At 40.8% G+C, this 25,256-nt stretch overlaps 1 protein-coding gene across 1 annotated transcript; it reads left to right on the top strand.

The window, feature by feature from the left end:
• Positions 1-1,839: 1,839 nt before the first annotated feature.
• Positions 1,840-3,649, top strand: LOC311356023 (calcitonin gene-related peptide 1-like; the record flags this gene model as incomplete). The annotated part of the gene is made up of 3 exons (XM_084475802.1): positions 1,840-1,925; positions 2,346-2,480; positions 3,487-3,649. The coding sequence occupies 3 exons, from the start codon at positions 1,840-1,842 to the stop codon at positions 3,647-3,649; spliced, it is 384 nt and encodes a 127-aa protein (XP_084331928.1).
• Between the last annotated feature and the right edge of the window lie 21,607 nt (positions 3,650-25,256).

Below are 25,256 nucleotides of genomic sequence, written 5' to 3'. Positions count from 1 at the left end.
TCCCCCGCCTCTTATGATTGGCCAGAAAGCCCCTCCACGAAATCCGCTGTTGAACTTTGTTCTGCTTCTACTAGGTACCGGAGAGGTAACATTCGGTCTTGTTTATTTGCCCACCCCCCATACATTTAAAAGTTCACTTTTATAGTCGCACGTGCCATTATTCAACTAGCCTCTAGCTAAAAAAAAAAGCCTAGACATATCTGTAATCAATGCTGATCGATAGTTATTTCAATAATGTTATCAATAAAATCGACTCCTATTTTACAAATAAGGGAGCGTCGGTCTTACTTTTATCGACGCTCCCAAATACCCTCCCTCTTCTCACGGCACCCAGCCTGTCGAGCTACGCTGGTACGAGTCCCACAGTTTAACAGCCAGTCAGAGTGGACAGAACTTTAATATTGTGTGCTGTCAAGGTAGGCCTACTCCCATTATACTCCTGAGGTAGGTCTACACAGCACAACGATGAGAGTCAGGAAGCACTGGAGAGATGATATCTCAGAAGGAAGTTGGCAGGGAAGGAGAGTGGAGATGGCAGACCGCCGGACTGACCCGGTTGCAACTCTTGTTAGACGATAGATGGATGGTTGGCCTATTGATACAGGCCTATTCAATTTAACTATAGTGTAGTAACTACTTTTAACTATAGTAAAACGGAAGCACTGAACAAACAGTGAACAAGACCTGCCCTTACATCTTTGTGAACCTTATGCATTCATGTGCGTGCACACACTCACACAAATGCATAAAACACATAGATGATGCATGATACAAAATATTATATAAAAAAGGACTGAATGCACACTTGCATTCATCCATGCATCCAAACACATAGCATGTGGTGTTAAGTGATATGCAGATGTTAACAAAAAAAAAAAGATCACTGGGGAACTGTGGGGAACTATTTTCTAAATGAAATTATGTCAGAAGTGAAAGTGAAAAAATGCGTGAATCCATGTGTTTTGTTTCAGATCAACTTTGACCCACTAAGCCTTTGAGCTGCTGGAAGGTGAGGCCGGCCCATACATCCAGAGGTTGAAGGTTAGGGCATGCACTGCATTCCATGCTTGTTTAGCTGTGCCCAAAAATCCTCTTAAGCTTCTGTGCTTAAAAAAAAAAAACTGCTCTCCTGCTGACAAAATTATAATTTGTATGAATAAATACTCAAACATACATATATAGATACACACATGTATACTTTATGTATCAATTATACATAAACAAACACAAAACGCAAACCTCAGACACAATGCCAATTTAACCGATATTTTTGTAATTGGTTGTAAGTTGTAACTTTGTTTTGATTGGTTTACAGAAGAAAGCACTTGATTGGCCAAAAGCCTAAGCACCCACTCATTGATAAACCCATGGAGGTATATATACAGCACTCTGCTGCTACTATACAACATATTACAAAGGGACTATCAGTTAAATAAATCATATATTACTAATCGACACAAATAGAATTCAGGGTAAGTGGGTATCATATTTTACTATGAATGTTTATTTTTGTCTACCTTTTGCTATTTTTATGTTATTTCATAGGCAGTAATAATTAATCTGTTTTTTTTTATTTTTTTGGTGGAAAATGCTCCCAAGCAGAGCACAGCTTATTCTGCTAATGAAAAAAAAAAAGAATAATAATTTCTCTCACATGCAACCCAGAGCTAAAGTCGAAGATGCCTCCTTTGACTGATGACTACTCACTGTTGTTGCCTTAATGCTAGTACTATGCCAGTGTACTGGAAGCTTCTTTTTTTTTTTAAGAATTTCACGGACGTGAGCCTGAATGTTAAGTTTGCCGTGTCTCTAGTTGTGGTGTTTTGATTCAGGGGGACGATGGTCGTGCTGAAGCGGTCTGCTGTCCTGCTTGCCTATGCACTGGTCAGCATCCAGAAGCCCAGCCTGCACGCTGCCCCGTCCAGGTCACCCTCTCTTTAGGGATACGCATAAAACTGTAGAGCCTTTTTCACCGCCGTCTCCTTTCCTGAGGACGCCTCTGTGAAACGGGTCTATCGTCATACTGCACGCCGTTATCTTACACAAAAAAACACATTTTGCACACAATCTGGCAACCACACAAATCTGGAAACAAGTCATCTCAATTGTGGAGAATAAAAAAACTGAGAATATAATGTATTTAAAAATGTGTACCACATGCATATTTTAAAACTACATACAATATTAAATATAAAACACTACATAAATAAATATCTATATTATACATAGAAAAACGTCTTTAATGTCTTTTAATCCTGGCTTATCTCTTTCAAGATGCGCGTGTCAACATTCATCTATAGAGACGGAGCCGACGGTCTGATCACGTTGATTGTGTGTCTCTCCAGAGCCTCTTCAGGGACAGAGTCAGAGCGGGTGTCCCTGGTCAGGCACAGCGCCCAGACGCTTCTCGACGCTCTCGTCCAGGAATTCATGCAGACCGCCTCAGCTGAGCAACCGCAGAGCGTGGTTAAAGGAAACAGGTACGATAAGCAACATGATCAACACGGATCCCTTATTTTATCTATCTACCTATATATATATATATATAAATGGATGTTATGGGGGGATGTATGTGCACTTATATATTATAAATATGTAGAATGAGTAACGTTTCTAACCCTCTTACGCTTTAATTTTATTCTATCATTCCATCTGAATAATCATCATGTCGGGTCGGGAAGTGGTCGGGAATTTGAGTTGGCATTGCCGATAAAAATGGAATAACGTGAAATCGGTCTTCGAAGAGCTAAAAAAAGAGTTCAAATAATTATCATTATACGTCATTATATACCTCATCGTACCTTTTTAGTGAAGATATGTAAGCAGTAGTCCTTGGCCCAACCAGGAAGTTCAAGATACCTCTCTGAAGGTCTCAACAGGGTCAACAATTGTTAGATAAGTCAAATCATTTGGCGTCATTTATTTCCATTCAAACGTTGAATGAACGTTGCAATGGCTATGCTCAATGTGTGCTAACCAATAACTAGAAGTGCACCACATAAGATATGGTGTGACACTTATGTAAATTTGTTGTCACACTATATGATCCTTTTGTCTCACCAAAAGATGTGAAAGTATATTTATTAGTTTTTATGGATTATTATTGAATGTTAGAACATATTATTGAGTTTTAGCTTTTATTAAATTGTAAACTTTTGCCAATACTTTTGAATATAGAACGGCAATGTCATCCTTTGGGGCAATAGCGCCCATCAATGGACATCTTCTAAAAGTGCTTGTTTTGGCCACTGACAGGCTGAGATTATTTCCTATCATTGTTAAAAGAATCCATTATTTAAAAAACGAGTTTCTTCAGCTTTCGCCTGATCACTGTCTGTTATTGTGTCCCAAACCAATTGTGTCATGTGACACAGTATGACAACTTTTTCACACAAAGTGCGCTCATGCACTACTATGTTGAAACAAGTCATATTAAATATATGTTTTTTTGTATGCAGTAAATGTCAACATGGTCCTTCTCTAAAGCAGTGTGACAGCGGAGAAACGGGCGTGCAACACAGCCACATGTGTGACCCACCGGCTGGCCGACTATCTGAGCCGCTCCGGGGGAACGGGGAACAGGAACTTTGTCCCCACCAACGTTGGAGCCCAGGCGTTCGGCAGACGGAAACGGCACAGCCCCTTATGAACGCTGGAGGGCTTACGCTATACATGGTATGACCTACACTATTTTAAATACGGGTACATGTCAAATTCCGGAAAATACTATGGTTTCGTGTTGTTAAGGTATGGCACAGTTGATAAGAACATTTTTTATAAATGCTTGTTCTAAAGAGGTTTCAACAAGCATATGCTGCTGCATACGTTATGTCATTGTTCTTCATAAAATACGTACACATTCTCACTATGAACCTTGACCCTTTTTCCTATTTTTTCCCTCTTCTTTGTAGTACAGAATGGACACTTAAAGGAGCAACAGTATCGCTCTGAAAGAGAGAAACTCCTGGGCTCTCTTGTGCATAGCTTTACGATACGTTATATTATAATGATACTATCACATCTACCTTGTAACTGAACAACACATAAATAGAGTATATCATGACTAGAACAATAGAATCATCACAGAGCTCAAGAAAACAAAGATAAATGTATTTACTAATAATTTTGTTGTTTCATAAGTCCTGTATTAGCCCAGTGCATATTGGGACTAGTTGTGTATATATTTCACTCTTCATACAATAACAAATGTGTGTGAGTGTGTCTTCACCTCGACGGAAAAATGTGTTTCCTATGTGAGCATGAGAAAAAGAATATTGCAATTATTGTGTATAGAAAAAAACAAATGTATTGTATTTTATCGACACATATGTGTTCAACTGTAAAAAGATGGGAAAGATCACTTCACAGACAATTAAAAAACAACATTTAAATCAATGTTAAATAAAAAAAAACTGTTCTGAAACATAAGGTCTGTTTTTTGTTGAGACATCACCACACTAAAACTGTAATAGCAATTTTGCATTTAGGATTACTAGAAAATACATTTAAAAAAGATCATGAACATTCAATTGTACATTTTTGATATGTTAATAAATGTAATTAAAGCAGCAATATTTTCAACTTCAGCAGTAAAAAGTGTCCTGAAACCATGCTGATGTTTCTCATTGATATGTGTGCTAGACAATATGTGCTAGACAACAAGAAATGAGTACGCTCTGACGCTCATATCGATTTATTTTGCGTGCCTACATGTCTGTGTAAAAACAAACACTGTAACTCTCACCTTTATGAACCGATCCCAGGAGATTCACATTAACTGTTTGTTTTATGTCCTAATAGCACCCCTGGGTGTTTTCAAAAGCTGACCAAATCTCTTAGGCCGGTGTGTAGCAGACCATAAATGGTATGCCTGCCAGTCCTTACTAATTAATGCTCAAGTTCTCTCACTTCTCCTATCCACTCATCCAGCTTGACAAGTCAGTATACAAACACACAATGTTCTTCGGTCCCTGGCACCCTGGTCCCAAGGTTTTAATATTGCCATAACTGTCATTTTGACAGGCAGTTATTGTCACGGTTCTGGGTTGGTGTCACATAATTCACTTCCTGTTCCTTGTCGTCCCCGGTTCGTCTTGTGATTATGTGTCTCCGCCCCTCACCTGTGTCTAGTTTGTGTTTTGTCCAATGTCCGCCTGCCTCTCGTTTGTACCTCGTTCCCTGCCCACCTGTGTCTTGTTTAGTCTGGTGTATTTAAGTCTCCCCCTTTGTTCTATTCACTGTGCGGTTGTTGTAAATACTACCTGCACTATTGAGGGTGTATTGGTCATGGTGCAGTCTTGCCTTGCCTTGGCTTGCCTTGTGCTTGTTCATTGTCATGTGTCTCTGTAAGTAAAGCCTTTTTTGTGAAAAAACCTTGTTTTGCGTTTGGGTCCTACCCAAACCTTGTAGCCGTTCGTGACAGTTATAGCTAAATCATTTAGTTTTTCCAACTTTTCTCTCCATCCATCCGTTCAATCCATGTTTCTTGGGACACAATGAGACAGTACTGTGCGCACACACACACACACACACACACACACACACACACTTACACTTGTTTTCCAGAATTCCGGGAATTTTGTTTCTGCTGCTAGTTAGCCATCTTACATATATAACATGGATATTGCCCCAACTAGTTTCATCATATAGCCTAAGTTGTGTAATGGCATTAAAATGTTGATGCGCTGCCGGTACTATGTCTTCACATTTTTGCATAGCTTTCAATACTTTCATCACCACAAATACAAATGTTTATCCCTATGGATGAAACGCACCTTTTGTTGGTTGTGTTTTTTTTGTATTTGCTGGAAATTTGTGCATTCAGATTTTATGGAAAAAAACATGAAAACAAGGTCAATATCTATTAATAATTGTGCCTCATTATCCTCCCCAGAGTCTCTGGTGATTACAGTGTCTTAGGTTACAGTTACCCATGTGTTAAAGCCCAAACAGAGCTAGTGAAGGGGACCAGAGCTGCTGTTCAAGACAGTTCACACAACCTCAGTGGAACAGTCGGGGCTCCCTGAGAGGCGTCTGTCGCCTACGCCTCCTCATCGTCTATAAGGATGACAAACTCCCGCTCAATTAGCAATGCCGCAGTATCCTCAACTTTATCCTAAAATATAGATTGATTGAGTGTTACATACTGTAGTTTATAGTGTACACTTTCAATGATCAATTGAGAAAATCTCTTGTTTGTCCATGTAGGTATTTTGATGAAACTCGAAATTTTAAGCAATTCTCATATATAATAAAAAAATGTACTGAACATCGAAGTGAATTGTTGATATCAATGTGTGTCGCCGTCCATCTGACAACAACCCAAATACATTAAATGCGTCGTAAACGAAGAAATCAGATTTTATGGTAGGCTATAATTTAAATTAAATAGGAAATTAAAGTGTAGGTGTTTTAGTTTCATCCACACAAGACAAGCGCGTCATCAGTTAAAGACACACCTTCCAGCGGGACGGCGTGTGTTACACCGTGTCACCTCAGGGGTCACTGTTGCGAATTTTCTGCAATATGCACAAGTTTAAAACGTAGACGGGCATGGAGTCGTTCACGTGCGGAAACATGCACAAGCTTAAAGCCGGACATTTTCCAGTTAGTCAGTAGTTTCCTCAGTCTACGCTTTACACTTCTGCATGTTTCTGCATGTGAACGACTTCATGGCGGTCTAAGCTTTATGCACATGCATGTTGCAGAAAACATGCAACTGCCACCCCTGGGGTCAAACTTTACGATGGGTAGCAGAATACGGTGTAACACCGGTAGTGATGGAAGTGCAGATCCCAGCAGATCCCAGACGCACTGGGCTGCAGAGCCCAGCTGAACCGTGCCGAGCCGGGCCAGTGTAGTATCGAGGAAAAACGCCACTGGTCAGTTAGACACGTTTTATCAGGACTGGAGATGAAAGGGTATGACAATTTCACATCACGATCATCGTGACCAAATGATTGCGGTTGTCAGAATTATCACGGTTTTGTTAGTTTTACTTAAACCACATAAAAGCAGCACTATGCACTTTTTGTTTGTATAAACATTAAAATAATAGATTGTTCACAATATAAACTTCATGAAACGCAATATAAACTAATGAACCCAATTTACAATTTTGACTTTTGAACACCCTATTGAAATTCAGTCCAGTAGTTGAACGACACCAAGCCAAACAATAGCAATTGCACCATACGGCCACCAGACGGCGATGAAGAACATGTGCTCTCATTGAAGGCAATTTACCTATTTCCTCTGAAAGTCTCTCTTTGCTAGCCTACAGTGCATTGATTGTAAACACCTCAGAGTCTCAGCTTTCATTTCGTGAAAAATATCGCTTTTGCTGTGCATATGTGCAGTTTTAACATAACAGATAGTAAAGGATCCTTCTAGGGTTGTCTCTGTCTGCTTTATCATGTGTTTGAATCCCTTAAAACTTATTTGAGACACTTCGGAATGAATAAAACATTAAATATGGCACCATGTGGCCTTGAGGTAGGTGCACACAGATAAGGCTGAATATTCTCTGGTCCCCTGTCAATGCCTTCGGTCATGTTGTTCGTTAAATGAAAAACAAACTTAGCAAGTGTGTCTGGGACACTGCTGCTAACTTTTGTTTACGAAAAGGTTACTGGTTTTACGTTTATCCGCAGTTAAATTATCATAGTTTTAATGATCAGTAGAACTCAATAGAACTACTGGTTTTCACCTTCAAAATCGTAACATTGAATGTAACATATGGATAATAATTTATATATTTAAAGGCCTATGGACACACACACATTTGTCTATTCTTCAATGTGTGTGTGTGTGTGTGGTTTCATTTATTTACGATAAGAAAGAATAGACTATTTCCCAGTACTCTATGGTGAACTGTGTCTTGTGTACACAGTTCAACGGAGGCCAAAGGAAACCAGTCCCGCCTGGAGGGCCGTCCCAAAGCGCTTCGTCAGGCAACTCCGGACCAGAAAGGTGAGCCTCCACGGGGAAGACTGGCGTCCACGGCAACCCGTCCTCCTCATCAGGGTCTCCACCAGCGTGAGTTCTATATTAACTTTATCCTGTTTTACCTCTGATCTCACCATTAGTCTCACAAGTAAGGCTTTAGATTAATTTATAAATTTGAGTCAGATATCAGACAAGCTCAAATCTGGGTGTACAGAGGCCTTTGCTTCTTTCATTTCATATATATATATCGTTATCGGTGAAAGCAAACTTGCCAAGCAGTAGTCAACTGTAAAAAGTAATGAAAGTGTCTGCAAATGTTTCAAATGAAAACCGTGTAGACTGGTCGCTGTAGAAATACACTTCTTTAACTCTGTATGAGTTACAAGGCATAACTCCGCCCCTTGCAGTTGTTGATTTCCAGCTTCAACTTCAGTGTTGTGAATTGGTGCTGCCACGGTGATGGTAAAACTACAACCCCAATAAATGTTCCTTCAACAGATGAACCTCACTTTTGCTTAATTCAATGCAATTGGAGTGATCATTGCAGTAGTAAAGCGCTTTTCTGTTAAGCAAAAGTGGTATAGTGATAACTTGACTAAATGTACTTTATTGCATTATCTGATTGTTTACCTCAAAATTCCACAATGAATATATTAATTTAAAAGAAAACTGCCTGATGCAAATGTGTGTGTATTTGAGACAATCATATACAATCATATCAGTTTGTGAAACATTTCATGCAGACTAAATGAACAATGGGGCCTATCAACTGGTAATTGGTCCATCAACTAGTCAATAATATTTGGACCATATCGGATTCCTTCTTTATTCATCCTGTGATCTTGTTCCTAGCTGTCAGAGACACACTAATCAGCACATCCAGCTCAGAAGGCTTTCTTCTGCCTGCTTGAAAAACCTTTTCAATAATACAACAGGTTCATATTCTATTCATAATGTGGTGAACACTGCAGCCAAATTAAATTTAATATGATTTCAGTGCCTAATTTAACTTCCTACACGTAATTAAGCTTTTGTATTTTATCTGGATGTTTTTTTCAACTGATGTTTTCAAAGGCCTCCACATTCCAAAATTATGTTATAGACAATATACATTGTATCCAGAAAATATGTCCAAAATGGTGATTTGTAATAACCAACTATTGCAATAATTTATTCTTTGTATCTGAAATGAAATTGCGTATATCTATATTCAGCAAACAAGAAGTCAACTGAAAAAGGAGCAACCAATTACGGTGCAGAATTGATGTAATATCATTTCACTTACCCAAGATGGCAGCAAAGAGCCATCAATCCTTCTATTATCATTACTTACGCAGCTGATTTTAATAATTTTAGAGCTTTTGGTGAATATGAACAGTATTTAATATTACAAAATACATTTTTTTTATTAATTATTATTAATTATAAAATACATGTTTTGTTATGTGTCAGTTTTAAAATCAAATGACAACATATTGGTTAGAAGGATGCTAATGTTAGAAGCTACGGCAAACCCATTTATTTCTTTGTTCGGATATATGAAGCAAAACAGCTATGCATCTTTAAAGTCCTGAGGTTGATTTATGATTTTCTTTAAAAGTAATGTTAGTAACATTATTATTATTTTAGCAAGCTTGTTAGCTGAAATCAACATGATTCAAAGATACGTGCCTCTATACTCCACCATTTGCATATTGAGCGTTGGAGCATTTTCTCGCCATGGTATACAATCATTATTTATATTATTCATCCCCCATCTGCAACATACCAATCTGGATTTTTTGAATGAAATGCAATAAGCACACTCTTTGACAGGCTTCCTCCACGAGCCCTGAGAAACAATTCAACGCAATCGTAGATCCTCTCCTGAGCCTAGTGCCGCACAGGACGTCACTCTGGGGCACACCTGCATTCTGATCACTCTTGTCACCATGCATAACACATCACACTCTGTTTTAACCCCCACCCCCCTCACGACTGAGGTTATATTTACTGTGTGATTTCTACATTTCTAAAGACATCATTAAACAGACTACCGAAGGCCTATGGCGTGGCCCGTCAAAGATTTTACTCCTTGCCCCCCCCTCTCCCCTCCCTCACACACACACACACACACACACACACACACACACACACACACACACACACACACACACACACACACACACACGCGCACCCTTCCTTTTGTAGGCACAGGAACGTCTTGTGTGCACTCTGAAATGTAAAGCAGGCGTGTATTCAGTTATGCGTGTCTATGATGATCTGTATAATTGCAATTGACAGGGGGATTTTATAGAGTATGTTTGATAAAGATTGCTATCTGATATGCTCTTAAAGGAGACACGCGCAGCATGTAAACCTAATTGTCAGGTCGCTCATTACAGCAGTGCCAAGGGAGCGCTGGATAATTAACTCTTTGTAATGTAGGCCTACTGTAGCGTTCTTCTCAATTTGGGTTTTGATCACTGAAAAAAATCTGGTTTGTGGGCTGTGAATAAAAAAGCTTGACGCATAATATAACCCAAGTTGGACACGTGTGTTTTTTTTTAATCTCTTATTTATCTGTTATTTTAAATACTATGTATTTTAATACTAGGTATCTGGAATTGGTGTTACTGTGCTGTGGACGTCTATGTGCTCTTCGATAGGAGACACTTTTTTTTGGGCTGTAATGCACAGTGCAGGATCATTATTACGGCTCACCTTCCATCCCACACACACACACACACACACACACTGTACACACACACACACACGCACACACTGTACACGCATGCACGCACACACACACACACACGCACACACTGTACACACACACACACACACACACACGCACACACACACGCACACGCACACACGCACACACACACACACACACACACACACACACTGTTGTTGCACACACACACACACACACACACACACGCGCACACACACCGTTCCAGCACCACAGAGATAGAAAGGCTCGCCTGCCTGTCCCATATTGTCTCGGAGCCACACTTTTAACTTCAAAGCGGGGCTCACCCTTGTGTCTCGGGAGAGATGGAGGAGAAGCACTGTGAGCAGTCAACCTCTCTCTCTCTCTCTCTCTCTCTCTCTCTCTCTCTCTCTCTCTCTCTCTCTCTCTCTCTCTCTGTGTTTACTATAACCGTGGGGTCTGGGGCACCCTTCCCTTCGCCTCTTCAGATATACACAGAACCCACCACACAGAACCCACCACACAGGCAACCGTTCGGTGACCCCACCCACACCCCCCCACACCCCCCATCCCATCCCACCTCACCACCTTGTTTCTTTGCCAAACACAGAAGACTACACAGCAACAAGCCCAACTTATTGAGAACACTGTATGTTGTGAGGAATAGTAAAGTGCAATGCTTTGTGTGCGTGTGCCAAGGTGTACCTGCCGTGGAAATATCTCAGTGACTTATTGTGTGAATATTTCATTTAGACTCCTCGTGTTTGAATGAAAAGGACAAGTGTTTGTGTGTGTAAGAGAGCCTAAGAGGAGAAAGGAGAGAAAAGGGAGATAGGTTGTATTGAATGGCACCAGGATTTGAGTGTTTCAATCATTACCATACACATCAGAGGATATTTTGGTATTCGATCTGTCTGGGATGTGTGTTTTGTAAGCACTCAGCTGCCCGTGTCCACGTCTGTTCATCTCTTGTCTTTAGCAAATGCTGCTATCCAGCTCAAAACCAAAACAATGTGGCCGATTCACTATATTATGAACAAAGGTTTTTTTGTGTGTGTGTCTGAGGTGCTCCCACACTGTGCAGGGGTCCCAGAATCCACGCGCGGCTTTGAACTACCAGGTCAAAGACATCACAGTGGCGAGGCTAGGCACCACCACCGCGCATTCATGTTGTAGCTCGCCCAGGACGCCGCTCGCGTTTGTCCTTTTGATTGTCCTCCGTGTCTTTAAAGGCCTGCCTGGAACCATAGGTCATCTGGAGGCTTTCAAGTGGAACGCGTCTCGTCTCTCTCGCTTCTTGTTCTCGCGCTCAACTTTAGGGTTAAGAAACGCGTGGTGAAAAGCCAAGGATTTCAGCGGCTCAGGGCCACGCCCGAGAAAACGGCGAGGGTAAAATCTGAAACAGACAGACAATAAGTCTTTCTCTTTTAATTGATATCATATTCAACTGAATATCGCTTGTCTGCTTTTACACATTGCAGTAGAATAGCTGGGCTGTGAGCCACGAAAACCCATGAAATATGCAACGCAAACCAACCACCCAGAAGTCGCCCGAAAACACAGGTGGTCCTTTGATGTTTCGGCCATATCTTCATCCAATTATTCTATGTAAGTTTGACACTTAATTTATTCTTTATTACAGCTGCTTATGAAAGGTAGCGGGTCTTCCAGTTATTGTTATTTGAGTGCACATCTAAAATTGCTGTGCACATAGTTTCGCAGAGCCTCTCAATGTGATAAGTCTGGGACAAGGCATTGCACGATTGCTGATTAACAACATGATTACCAGTAACTGTCATAAACTCCCTACATGTCAGGAAGAGGTCTTGATTGACATGCAAGCACGACCAATCCCATACCGTACGTCAGGAACAAAAAAGACATACCAACGGACAGAACAAATGTATCATCAGAATAACCCATGTCTCATTTGAGCAAAGTATACATTTCTGTGAAGGCTGACAGCCACCAAGAATCTCCATCTTCAGTTTCTTAAAGACTGCACGGCTTCACTTGCAATCAGGTTGGTCGCATGATGACTCGGTGAGAATGAACCGAAGGCTTAGACTAGGGGGGGGCATTAGCTCAGGAGGTAGAGCGGGTTGGCTGGTAACCGCAAGGTTGCTGGTTCGATCCCCGTCTCCTCCCTAGCTGAGTGTCGTGGTGTCCCTGAGCGAGACGCCTCACCCCACGCTGGCTGTCACCTTGCGTGGTTGACTCTGTCGCTGTCGGTGTGTGAATGTGTGCATGAATGAGTGAATGTCAGTCAACACTGTAAAGCGCTTTGGATAAAAGCTCTATATAAATGAGGACGGACCATAATATAATTTTTTCCAGCGTATATATAATCTAAGAGAAAGTGGGAACACACAGTCATACTGCATATCTCTTTCCTTTACCTCTGCTCTCTATAAGAAGGTCACAAAGCCCCTAGGAGCTGAAAATAACATCTTTACAGAGAAAGCCACCTGTGCATGGATCCATAACCAGTTTTCTATTTGCCTTGTTTAATGCATGTACTTGTATGTACACTGTGTTTTGACAACCTTGGTTTTTCTGAGTTGATGATATGGACTTGCATCGTGCCGTGGGCTAGGTTGCTACGCGTGCCTTGGGAATAAAAAACACTAAAGGCATTTGAAAAGACTTTGTGTCTTCAAAATAATGGGTTAAATATGAAGGTTTCAAGGATGAAATGATCTCAACTCCTACGCCGCAAAACTTCAGAAGAACAAACTAATAAGCATGCACTCTCACAAACACGGAAATAACACAAATGGGAATGATAATCAATCAATCTTCCGACGCATACGTCCTGTGGCTCCGGGCTATTATTGCATGGCTGAGTCTCTTCTGTTTGCGTCGTATTGACAGATCTGACGATCAATCCGCATATTCATCAAGACATCACAAAAGGGCAGGTGATGAAACACTGATGAAGCACAACACGTACACGGACGAGTCAAGCAAATCACATCCTATCACACCCTGATTGGGCATTATCCGATGGGATTCCGAACATGAACCAAAGTCAAAGTCCCGAGGGGGAACCGGCCGGGGGAACCGGCAGTTGAACTCTGCTTGTCTTGCAGGGTTTAGATGCGGCCAAAGAGCGGCTTGGCATGCGTATTAGTATTCAGTGGACCTAACAAGGCCTTTGATGTAGCCAGTGTTCTCTACCAGCAACATCAACATTTAATGAGACCTGATGTCTGCCTTTTTAAGAACTGTGAATATTTCAAGTGATAAAAAAAAAAAAAAAAAAAAAGGTATAATTGCATTCACCAATATCAACAAGCCAGGAGCATTGTCGGTCAAGGGTTCATTGTCACCTGTGTGTGTGTGCCGGAGATAAGCCTCTGTTTAATGGGATGTGTTCATTTAAAAAGGCCCATTTCACTCCCTCTTAATCAGCACCACGCGTGTCACGGCTAGATACGCCGCCCGGAGCAAAGAACATGTGCATAATTTATAAGGCGCAGGTCAGTCTGCGCAATACGAACATATTAACTCAACAAAGATGGGTAACCCCATCTCCCCAAACCTTCATCATCCCATAATTTACATTCAAACCTTGATTTATTTTATATATATTTTTTTTCTCTCCACAAAAAGTGAGGGCAAAAACACTCCTTTAAGATTCATATCCTAATTTTGTTTATTAAAGTATCGATACATATTAGAAATTAAAGATTAATTTGAAGCCCCTTTTTTTTCCTTTTCAAAGCCTTCAACAGCTGTCTAACACAATATGTGCGCGAGTATGAGGGAGAGAGAGAGAGTGCGCGGTGAGTGAGAGTCACGGCGAGATGTGACACTGCAGGTGTTTAAACTGTGCTGATGTAATTGGTCACAAGGGAGATGGAGACAAGAGCCGCACAGTCCTTGATTTGATCCCTTGGTTATTGATTCCTCAGTCTGCTTCTAACAGAAATAATTGCCACATGTAATGTATTATTCAATTACAAGACACTGCTCTCAAGTTTGGGTTTGATGGTCCTGTTTGAATCACTGAGACCTATAGATAATTCAACACTGCCTGCCTATTAAGGGCCGTGGATATGATAAGGCTGGCGTTAATCCTGTCCATTTATTAGCTGCGCTGACATTCACCAACACTCCAACAACTTCCCCATCTGCAGCCTTTGTATGTTCCCATGAAGTAAGCTTCACTTCTGCTAAGATTACAATTTATTCTATGATTCTGACCCCACACACACACAACCATTTTTGTAAATGTAAATCTGAATGGTTTAAACTTTGCTAATATTTTGAAAACAAAGAAAAGCATATTTAAAACCATTCTACATGTCATACGGTACTGCTGAAATACCTCTGGTAGCAGCTAGCTACTGGAATCCCTAAAGACACTATTCAGTTAATTGTGTATTGTATATTTTATTTGTGATAATAAGTGTGTTATTCATTTTAAAGATGCTATTTTTAAGACGAGATGCCGACATTATAACATACGGTCAGGTGAAAAGAGGGAGGATAGAACAGAGGCTATCCTCCTTAAAAACATTGAGTAGATAATGATTAGTTGTCATTTTTTTTTTTTGCAAGCATGCCTTTCCTGCTCAGGCAGGGCTGTGTTTTTAATTCCTGCGTTAGAAGGTTGTAACTCCATCCGTATTCAACTGGTCATCGTTCAACAGTGCCAAAGGCCCGGCATCACCTCACTTTTTGGTGCTGCTGTATGAGGCGACGACGGTTGGTTGCGCTGCACATTGTCTTATCCTCTAACAGTATGTTCATTTTAAATCAATTTCTGGGGTTTCAAGCGGATCAAACACAGGCTTCCTCCGGCTCCAGCACCGCTCACTCAATAGAACTGGGACGTCTTGCCTTGCTGGAAAACACTGTGTGACACAGTTTTAATGACTAGCCATCATTAAAAAGTGGAGCTTGTTTACAACTTGGCTACCCAGACATGTTCTGTTAATACTTACTACTGTTAATATTTATCGTCTGTTTTAATTGGGCTGATGTCACTACACTGGTGCGGCTTTCTGCTTTTGCGTGTTGCGGCCGTTCTTGGTGTTGTTTCAAAGTCTTTATTATCAAGACAGTCAAATCTTCTTCATTAAAGTTTCACATTCCATTTTCATGAGGATGAAACTGATTCCAGTGCCGGGGAAGAGGCGAGCCCTGCAAGCTACCACAGGGGAGGTATGGAGTCCGTATAAATTATCAGTAATATGAGGTCGATCGAAGATGTTAATTGCACCGATGGTTAGTTATGTGGGGAATTGCTATGCATTTCATGCAGGGATAATAAAGATGAATTTTTGAACAAAGGGATCTTAAAATAATATCTAATCTACAGAGAATATTCACATCAAAGGAATAATTCAAAGCTTTGAAATATATCTTTGTGGTCCGAAATGTTAAGTGCTACTCTATGCTTGATTCGACTTTATTTTATATGGAGAAAAAAAAATACAAAAAGCACAAAAAAATGAAGAAAATAGGAGTTAATTAACAGTTATTACAGCCCTTTTTCAACTGAAATTTGACTTTCAAATATTAGCACTTATATATAAACTATGCTTCTGGCGTCTTTAAATTAGCTCTAGTGTAGACCCTCTAATTAGTCCTCTTTGTGCTTTACTGAAGTGAACACACACACACACACACACACACACACACACACACACACACACACACACACACACACACACACACACACACACACACTACTATTAATAATTCTTCAACAATATATGTGTTTAACAGTAATCATGACAGTAGGTTTTTCGTGGTTATTATTGAACTAGTAAAATATCTGCATCTTGCACCATCATAGTAGTAAATGTAAACCTATTGAACATATTAAAACCAATATTAATACATTTGTTATTTCAGGATTTTTTTCTTAATTTAACAGTTATCAGGGAGGTTGAATACTGAAACTGCGTTAATTGACTTGACAGTAGCCAAAATTGTTTGAACTATAAAAAATATATGGGAAATATTATACAAACCATCGGGCTTTCATCTCATCAGTTCTCACCAAAATTGTTAAACATAGCAAAATTAACTCTGCCAAATTAATAATAACACAACAAATAAAGAGAATCAGTGGAGCACCTCCTTTTGTTTTAAGTATCAGGCTGTGATAGAAGCATGTGGAATAGTCAAGATGAATAACTCTCATCCCCTATCTCCGTCCTCCACCCCTGTTGCCTTCCTGCCTCTCCACCCGCCCACCACCGTCTCCCTGTCAGCAGTGGTTCTGCCCTGTGCCGCTGATCAAACGCACCTGCCACGGCTCACCAACATTCCTGAGCATGTTTGTTAATTACCCACAAAGCCGCGCAGACTTACTCTCCTAATAGGGGATTACATTTGACTCAAATGGAGGGCAGAGTTGCACTACACTACAATGGTATTTATTTAATCATTTGGGGGGTGGGGGTGGGGGGGGGGGGGGGGGGCGGGGGATCTCTAGAGATGCAGTGCATCATAAATTATTTACAGCAAATAAAGAACTTCATATTCTTACTTGGTAGGGGTAATGGGGTAATACTCCCCCCTATTATTCTGTATCATTGTAAATGGTAAACAAGGGTGGTGAAATGCGTTGGAGGCATTGTATTAATCACTCTGTAGCACCGATTGAGGGTGGTTCTGATTTACATCTAAAGCAATGGGGGGGTTTTATCTCAAGAAAGCATGGTATTAACATCAGTGAGCTCAGTGAACAACAAAGCCAAACACTCATTATGATCTTCTTGTTTCATTGTAATTAGATAAAAGAACAGTTTAATTGTGCACTTATGGGAAAACTGACTAATTAAATGTCTAACAAATTGGATATCACTTTTAAGTTAAAACCACTGCTGGTAAAAGCAAAGCCATTGAGAGACTGATATTGTAATCTTGTCAAATGCAATGGCTTCCTTGCTATTGAAAATAAATAACACAGTCATACAAAATGTGTTTGCATTGTGTTTGGACAGAAGAGAACAAGAATGGAATGTTTGTGTATATATATATATATATACATATATATATATATATATCTAATGCCGTAATGCACTACAAGTATAGAAAGTAATGCCTTCAGAATGCATGAACAATAAAGTTATAGTGAATGTGGGCTCCATGCTGTTTTTCCAATACTCATATGAATTATTTTTATGTTTACTTAAACGCCAGCTTTCATGTTGAGTTAAAAATCAAAGTAGGATGTAATCTCTTGCTTGGAACTTCATGAAGCTAGAACTTAATGTTAATCCATCCATGTCCTGCCCTTTGCTTTGATAGCATGCTTCTTTCCTTCTTTCTTTCTTTCTTTCCTTCTTTCTTTTCACCTCTGGAGCAGACAACAGCAGCACCTGGGTATCTATAGCTCCTGATGCCTAGCAAGAAGACTGTACCCTTCATGAATTTGTAGCAACTTAGCATATTGTTTTCGTCTCATTGCATAATTGCCTGAGTCATATTTTAAAGGTCCCATGGCATGCTACTTTATGGATGCTTATATATAGGTGTTAGTGGGCCCCTAATACAGTACTTGAAGACGTTCAAGAAATTCAGCCTTGGTGCAGAGTTACAGCCACTACGAGCCAGGCCCACAATGAGCTCTCCACAAACGTGCCGTTTTTTAGAGGCGGGTCCAGGTGGAGGGTGGGGGTGTGGCCCTGAGCAGCTTGCGGCCACGGTACCATGCGCTAGTGTTTACAGTGGAACACTGAACACTCCGGGTGCTCCAGCGGGAGTCCTGGAGCTCTATATCTAAATAATATCATATTATATTTAGATATCTATATAATATCATATATATTATCATGGTCAAAAACTGTTTGCGCCTCCGGATGATATTATGAATCTCTAACGACTGCGTCGGGTTCTCAGACACCTCTGGTTCTTCCACGTCAATATTAAGTACAGACTGAACCTCGAAATGGAGGAGAAAGGGATTGTTGCCCGCGATTGTTGCCCGGGGTTGTCTCCCGCCAGGTAGCGGGGCTCCGGCGGGAGACAACCCCGGGCAACGGGCAGCGTTCAGCGGGCAGCTGGGCTCCGGCGGACAATCCTGGGCAACGATCCCTTTCTCCTCCATGTCACGGTTCCCAATTCCTTCTCAACCATGGCCGAGATAACCCCCACCACGAGTCTCGTTGTGGAAATACCAGAGACCTCAGAGAACCCGATGCAGTCTAGTCTTTACACCAAATGGGAGCTTTATGCGTTACACACTTGCGTTACAGTGTGTGTATATATACACACACACACACACACACACACACACACACACACACACACACACACACACACACACACACACGTGGCGCTTGCACGGTCCTAGCTCATTGTCTCATTGGCGGGCCAAATTCTCTGGGCGGGCCAAGCAGAGAAAGGGGAGGTAACCTGGCCCCATATGACGACATATAGGGCCAGATCCCAAATCTGCGCGTTTGAGCGTTCATTTTTTCAAAGGCGGAGCAAGATACCTACTGCTCGTTTTACACCTAACGCCATTTTTAGCTACTGGGGGACCATAGGCAGGCTAGGGGAACTCATATTCATGTTATAAAACCTCATAAAGTGAAAATCTCATGCCATGGGACCTTTTAAGGTTTTCGGATTAACAGAAAAAAACACATTGTTTGGCAAAGGTATTTTTTATTCATTTATGCCGAAACAGTAAGTTTCGACCAGATGTAGCCAATACATGGATATAGCCAACGAGGCACAGTGAATCAGCAGCAGGGTCGATCTAGGAAGAAATCACATTTTGGCCAAAATATGACTTGAGGCTACGAGGCGAACGACACGGCATCGGGGAGGAGCGGCTTCCTCCTGGGTGAGGCCGCGCAGGTTGGCCTCCCTCGGCGGGGGGTAAAGGCTAAGACGCAGGAGGCACGCTGTCTCCCACAACTATGCTGGCCGCTACAGAACATTCTGGCCAGCTCATCATGGTCCGGTCCTGCCTCTGGGCCCGGAACAAGTACCCTCCCACCGGTCCTGTCGTAGCAGCACCGATAACACAGCGGCTCAATCTGCAGCGGAAGTGAGATCTTTTTTTTTTTTTACGTTTGTCTGTTTTGTTCATTCAGCAGAGGAGCACACCGCATTCGGTTACCAAACACGTGCACCGGGCGTTACTCCTGGTCACCGAGGGAGCGTGCGTACCGTTCCAACATGACGGTGATGCTGCTAGTGCACACGCTCAAACGGACCGCTAGCAATGTTGTATGCTGTAGCCATCGGAGGGAATGTAGTGGCTTGGATCTCCCCTGTTAACGAGCTAGCAGAGAGAGGGGGGGGGGGGGGGGGTGGTGGTGCATTAACTATTCAGCATCAATGTAGAGTACTTCAGTTGAATTACATGATCTGTCAATCAATTTCCATACGTAATAAAGTAATGGATCATAGTTCCTGTGACATGGAAACTAGAATTTTGCACTTTATCTAGTCAATGAAAAAAAAAAAAAGTTGTAATTGAATATCATTACAAATCCCACCTTGATTTCAATAATTTTGAGTATTAAATCTCGGATAACTGCCTTTTAGCTTATCCTGTGGCTGGCAGAAGCCCAGCTGTTGACGGCTTTTCACCCGAGCCATTCAGTTTGCATAAGCGCATCTAAAGCCATTTTTTGTCTGGAGAAAGTAATCACAGGGGAGGAGTGAGGAGTGTTCAATGCTCATCCATTTAAAAGAGGAACAAGTTTCCTTTGAGCCCGGAGCTTTCTGCATGGTTAGCTCCCGAGGCTGTTTCTAATAGAGAGCAGGCCACTCTGTCAGCTTTCCGCTGCAGAATCAGCGGCACGGGGGGAGAGGAAGAATGTTTTGTCGAGCAAATGCCTGAACGCTCTTCAAAACAAACAAGCCTTACTTTCAGCTGAGCAAACACTTGGTCACTGCACAGCATCGCTAATGGATGAAAGGGGGAGAGGAGGAAGGTGAAAATATAAACCCGTTTTTAAATCAACTTCCAATTTCATCACCATGTAACATATGTTTTGTCCACACACACACACTCGCACAAACGTGCGCGCGCACGCACACACACACACACACACACACAAGCGTATTATATTGCAGTAGGCTACAGGCGCACACACACACACACACGCACACGCACACACAGAGTTATTAACTTGCAGTACACACACACACACACACACACACACAATTATTAATTTAGTCATTAGTACATTATTTGCTTATTAGTATACAATAATACATAATGTACACATTTTATCGATTCATCTCTGATTTTTAAATCAAATAATTTCAAAAAAGCAGAAGGCATTTCAAATCCATGAGACATGAGATGCAAATCATCTCACAATTATATTATATAAAGACATACCTCCTTTAAGTATTATTCTACTGTCATGCAGTTTATTGCTTATAATTCTTTAACTAAATTCAAACTGTCTAGTGTCCACATGCATTATATAGAATACATTTAATATTACATAGAAAGGCTTTCCTTGTAAGGGTTTATCTTCCGTAGCATACAGGAAGGGAACGTTTTTAAGATTTCCTGATTTGAGCTTTGCCTTATGTTTGCAAAACCTATTTAATGGCTAGAATCGCTAGAGGAAGAGATCAGCTGAGCAATATGCTCAAGTCTCTTGATAAAATGTCCCATCTAGTCGGTGGGATCTCAGAAATGGGATGGTATATTTGTACTTTTCATATCTACATGTAGCTTTTATTTAATTCATCTGTATGGAATTAATACTGGCCAGGATAGGGCTTTCGTTATATTAGGCATCTGTAATCAGTAGTTGTTTTTTCTTATGAAGACAGATTCTTAAAGTTCTTGTGTTTTGTAGAACATATTAAGTCTAATGCTATCAGTACTCATCTACAGTATCTGTGATCTTTGACTTTCCTGTTATAATTACAACCAGTCAACCATAATTGGCATTTGGAAAATTTGTTGACGAGATAAATCCAAGAAATATGTATAATCAATATATAAATAGTAATGTCAGCAGAACAGTCTCAGCTGATCTGGGATCGGGGATGGTTCTCCTCAAATGGGTTTAACATGTTGTGTTTCTCCACTCTGACACCCTGCTTCACACCTCTGCTACGCTGCTCTAATGGATCTTGTATTCCATCATCAGCCTGTCTCTGTTTCTTTACCAGCTCCCTTCCGACACAAGTTTTCCGGGTTTCCACCTCTCAAATCCCTTTATTTTTTTATATTCATATTTATAATAGGTTGAGATGATTCTCTCACGGCGTGTGTGCATGCAGTGCACGCACACGCACACACACACACACACACACACACACACACACACACACACACACACACACACACACACACACACACACTGTGTGTGTGTGTTTCAGTAAATGCTGGCCCTTTTCTCTGCGACTGAATGTAAAGTGTGAAGTAAGATATCTTTTTTTTATTCAGCCATTTGGCCTGGGTCAGAACACAGAAGCGACAGAGATGCCTATAGTTTTCCATAGAACATTATCGGCAGGAGAATAAGCGCTGAAGACACCACACGTCTATAACACGCCAGGTCTCAGGTCCCAAACCCCCCGCCTGTCTTCAAAAGCAAATGAAGAGTGTTAATAAAGGCTTCCATAACATGCACCCTTTTTAAATGAGACGCCCTCCCTTCTCTACGAGTCTACCCCCTGACGGCTGAAAAGCTGTCTTCACCGATCTCATTTCCACTGATCAATAACCAGAGTCTTTTGAAGACGCACAAATACAAACACCAGCCATGGAATCCATCCAAACCAAACTCTAGACTTCTATTAACAGATACGATTATTACCCACTAGTCTGCTAATGGTGGTGCAGACACCATTAGCAGACTAGTGGGTAATAATCTTATCTGTTGAGAAAATCTGTTGTCTATTTTCTAAAGGCTGGCCACTGTCAAAGTACCGTAGCAATACCAGTGATAGTCTTATGGAATGGTTTTCAGTTATTCTCTCTCAGTGCCTTATGCCATAATATTTTATTTTAGGATATTACTAGTATTCAAATCAATGATTATTGTATGGTATAGTTGTATGGTAACTGTTGGGAAAATAATAAATACAACTCAAATGTGGCCAGATTAATTGAATTACATTGATTCATTGTTTGTAATCAGTAAATATCCATTTTGAAGGAAATATACCTTTACTTTAAAATGTATGCAGAATGTAAAATTTCCCTCCATACCATAAATAACCAGATGGTGGAGCCATAAACTCAGAAATGCCTCCTAATTTTGACGTTTTCTTAGATGTTTATTTGGGGTGTGTGGTTGTGTGTGTGTGTTAGTGGGTGTGTAGTTGTGTGTGTGTGTGTGTGTTAGTGCGTGCGTCCGTGTGTGTGTGTGTGTGTGTGTGTGTGTGTTCATGTCCTTGCACATGTTCATGAGCAGCAGGCATCTGTGTGTGTAGAACGCCTGTGTGTTTACCCCAGACTAAAAAACACTCACTTGAGAAAAAGAGAACAGGGTTCATTTTCCAAACCCATCGGTTGGTTCTGGGCTACGGATGAATAATGGTTGAATTCATCTGTGCTGAAACAGAAAAAAATATATAACATTCCACACACTCTGCAAAGCTACCAGCCAGAGCAAAACAACTGCATCTGAACATTTACAATTAGGAAAGCTCAGTGATTGAATATGCGGGTGACTGGCAAGCCATTCCTTAGAGGGAAATAAAATGCTGTTCCTGGATATTACTGAATGCTTCACAAAACCCTATCTATGTTTTAGATGTGCATCAACAAATGTCGGGAAATGAATCAACTTGACAACTTTTTTTTGTGCAACGAGAGACGATAATTATCTTAGAAATGACCGTGTTTGTAAACAAAATTATTTGATCACAACTCTAATGTTTTTCTTTTTTTTTTTTTGAATGAAACATAATACATAATGGCACCAACACAATATTTTGTGACTGTTGATATACAAAATAAGGGCACATTTCATTAATAGCGATATATACTTGCATATTATAATACAAAAAATAAAAAAAACGACTTGGAAATGAGGGCATTCACTGACCTGCCTGCAGGAACAAATGTGTGCCAACCACAGTAAATGAAGACAGACACAATTGGCAAAAAAAAAAACATCATGTGTGGGCCTTTCTTCCCCTAAACAATCAATTATCTCTTTAAACATAAGCCATCGATCAACATTTGTCACATGGAGTGGGGCAGGTGGTAGTTTAAGCCTGTCCACCAGGGGTGTAGAGCAGTCATCAGGAGGCGGTGTCTGTGAGGGAGGGCCGTGTCTCTTTCTGTGTTGTTACATTCATGTCTCTTCCTACCGGGGCCGTGCTGCTCTGTCACACAGCCACTCAGGCCCCTCGATGTATATGTCATTATGGTGCAGCCGCAGAATGGCAACTGTCACAGAAGCCTGCTATCTGTTACTGGAAGGGTTAAACGCAGGAGGAAAATGATTTCATTTCTACGTGAACGCTATGTGGCCGAGGCTGCCGTCCTCACTCCTTCATATTCTCCTTCAGCGGTGGCAAACAGATGGTTAGAGACTAGAGAGCATCGCGTGATGTGCAATGAATCACAAAGCGTGCAATGCAGTACCCCAACAAGAAACTACTTCATAGTCCAACCTTATTTCCTTTGATTTGTCACCTGTGACATGAACACATTAAGGGGGCTTTTTAGTCCATCGTTGTAACAATGTCACCTTGCTAATTTACTAGGCGAAGGAGGAATTCATATAATTATGAACAATATACACAGAGTGTCGTAAAGAAAAGTCACTTAGTGTTTAATGTCCTAACTTACTATCAGGTAAGTATATCAGGTAAAGTGAGTGCTAAAGAAATGGTAATAATATATTTTTGTCATCGAACAACCCAGAATCACGCATTGAATAATTGTGTTTTATGTGGAATAATACAGTGAGATAATTTAATGACGAATGATTTAATAGAGAAAAAGTACACTTTCCACAATAGAAGTATAAACTCTGCATGCATTGAAAATGTATTCTGTGGCCCATAAACATGTGCATCTTTTCGAATGGTGCAACTGGGTCATTCAGTGATTTTGATAAGGAGCCACAAAAGACAGTCAAAGACGCACACAAAGTGAGATAAAAATGAATAAGAAAACAAGTCAAGACACACTGCCAAGATCACAATCTGTTTCTGCGAAGAGCGTCATTAGAAAACCAACGCATTCTAACATCAATAGAACTGGCGGTTGGCTCGTCAGCAGAAGGAAACGGAAAGAATTAAACAATTTGATCAGGACCACAGCCTCGTTCTTAAGTAACTGGGAAGAATAAGTCAATTAAAAGAGGAGTTAACTCGGTCCTTACGAGATGGGGTAAACACTAGGTTAGTGGTGGAAGCATAATCAAAATCACATTTTCCTTGGCAATAAATATGTCAGACAACGGCGTAAAACAAAGACGGAGAGAGAGACACTTTAGAGATTCTGTTTCAAGAATTTACAATAATTGAGTGAGCCAACAAATGATGCTGATTATAGGTGAGCCCCTCCACCACATCCATTAAAAACAAAAGAGCTCATTTTATATTCCCATGTAAAAGAATCCAGCAAAGTTGCAATAATATTGCACAGCTTTTTTCTATTTATATTTGTCATCCATTTTGTTATTGTTGATAGTAC

This window comes from Micromesistius poutassou (assembly GCF_964030765.1).
Source record: "Micromesistius poutassou genome assembly, chromosome: 12".
Lineage (NCBI taxonomy): Eukaryota > Metazoa > Chordata > Actinopteri > Gadiformes > Gadidae > Micromesistius > Micromesistius poutassou.
The sequence above is the reverse complement of the archived record's forward strand: the minus strand, read 5'-3'. Positions and strand labels throughout refer to the sequence as shown.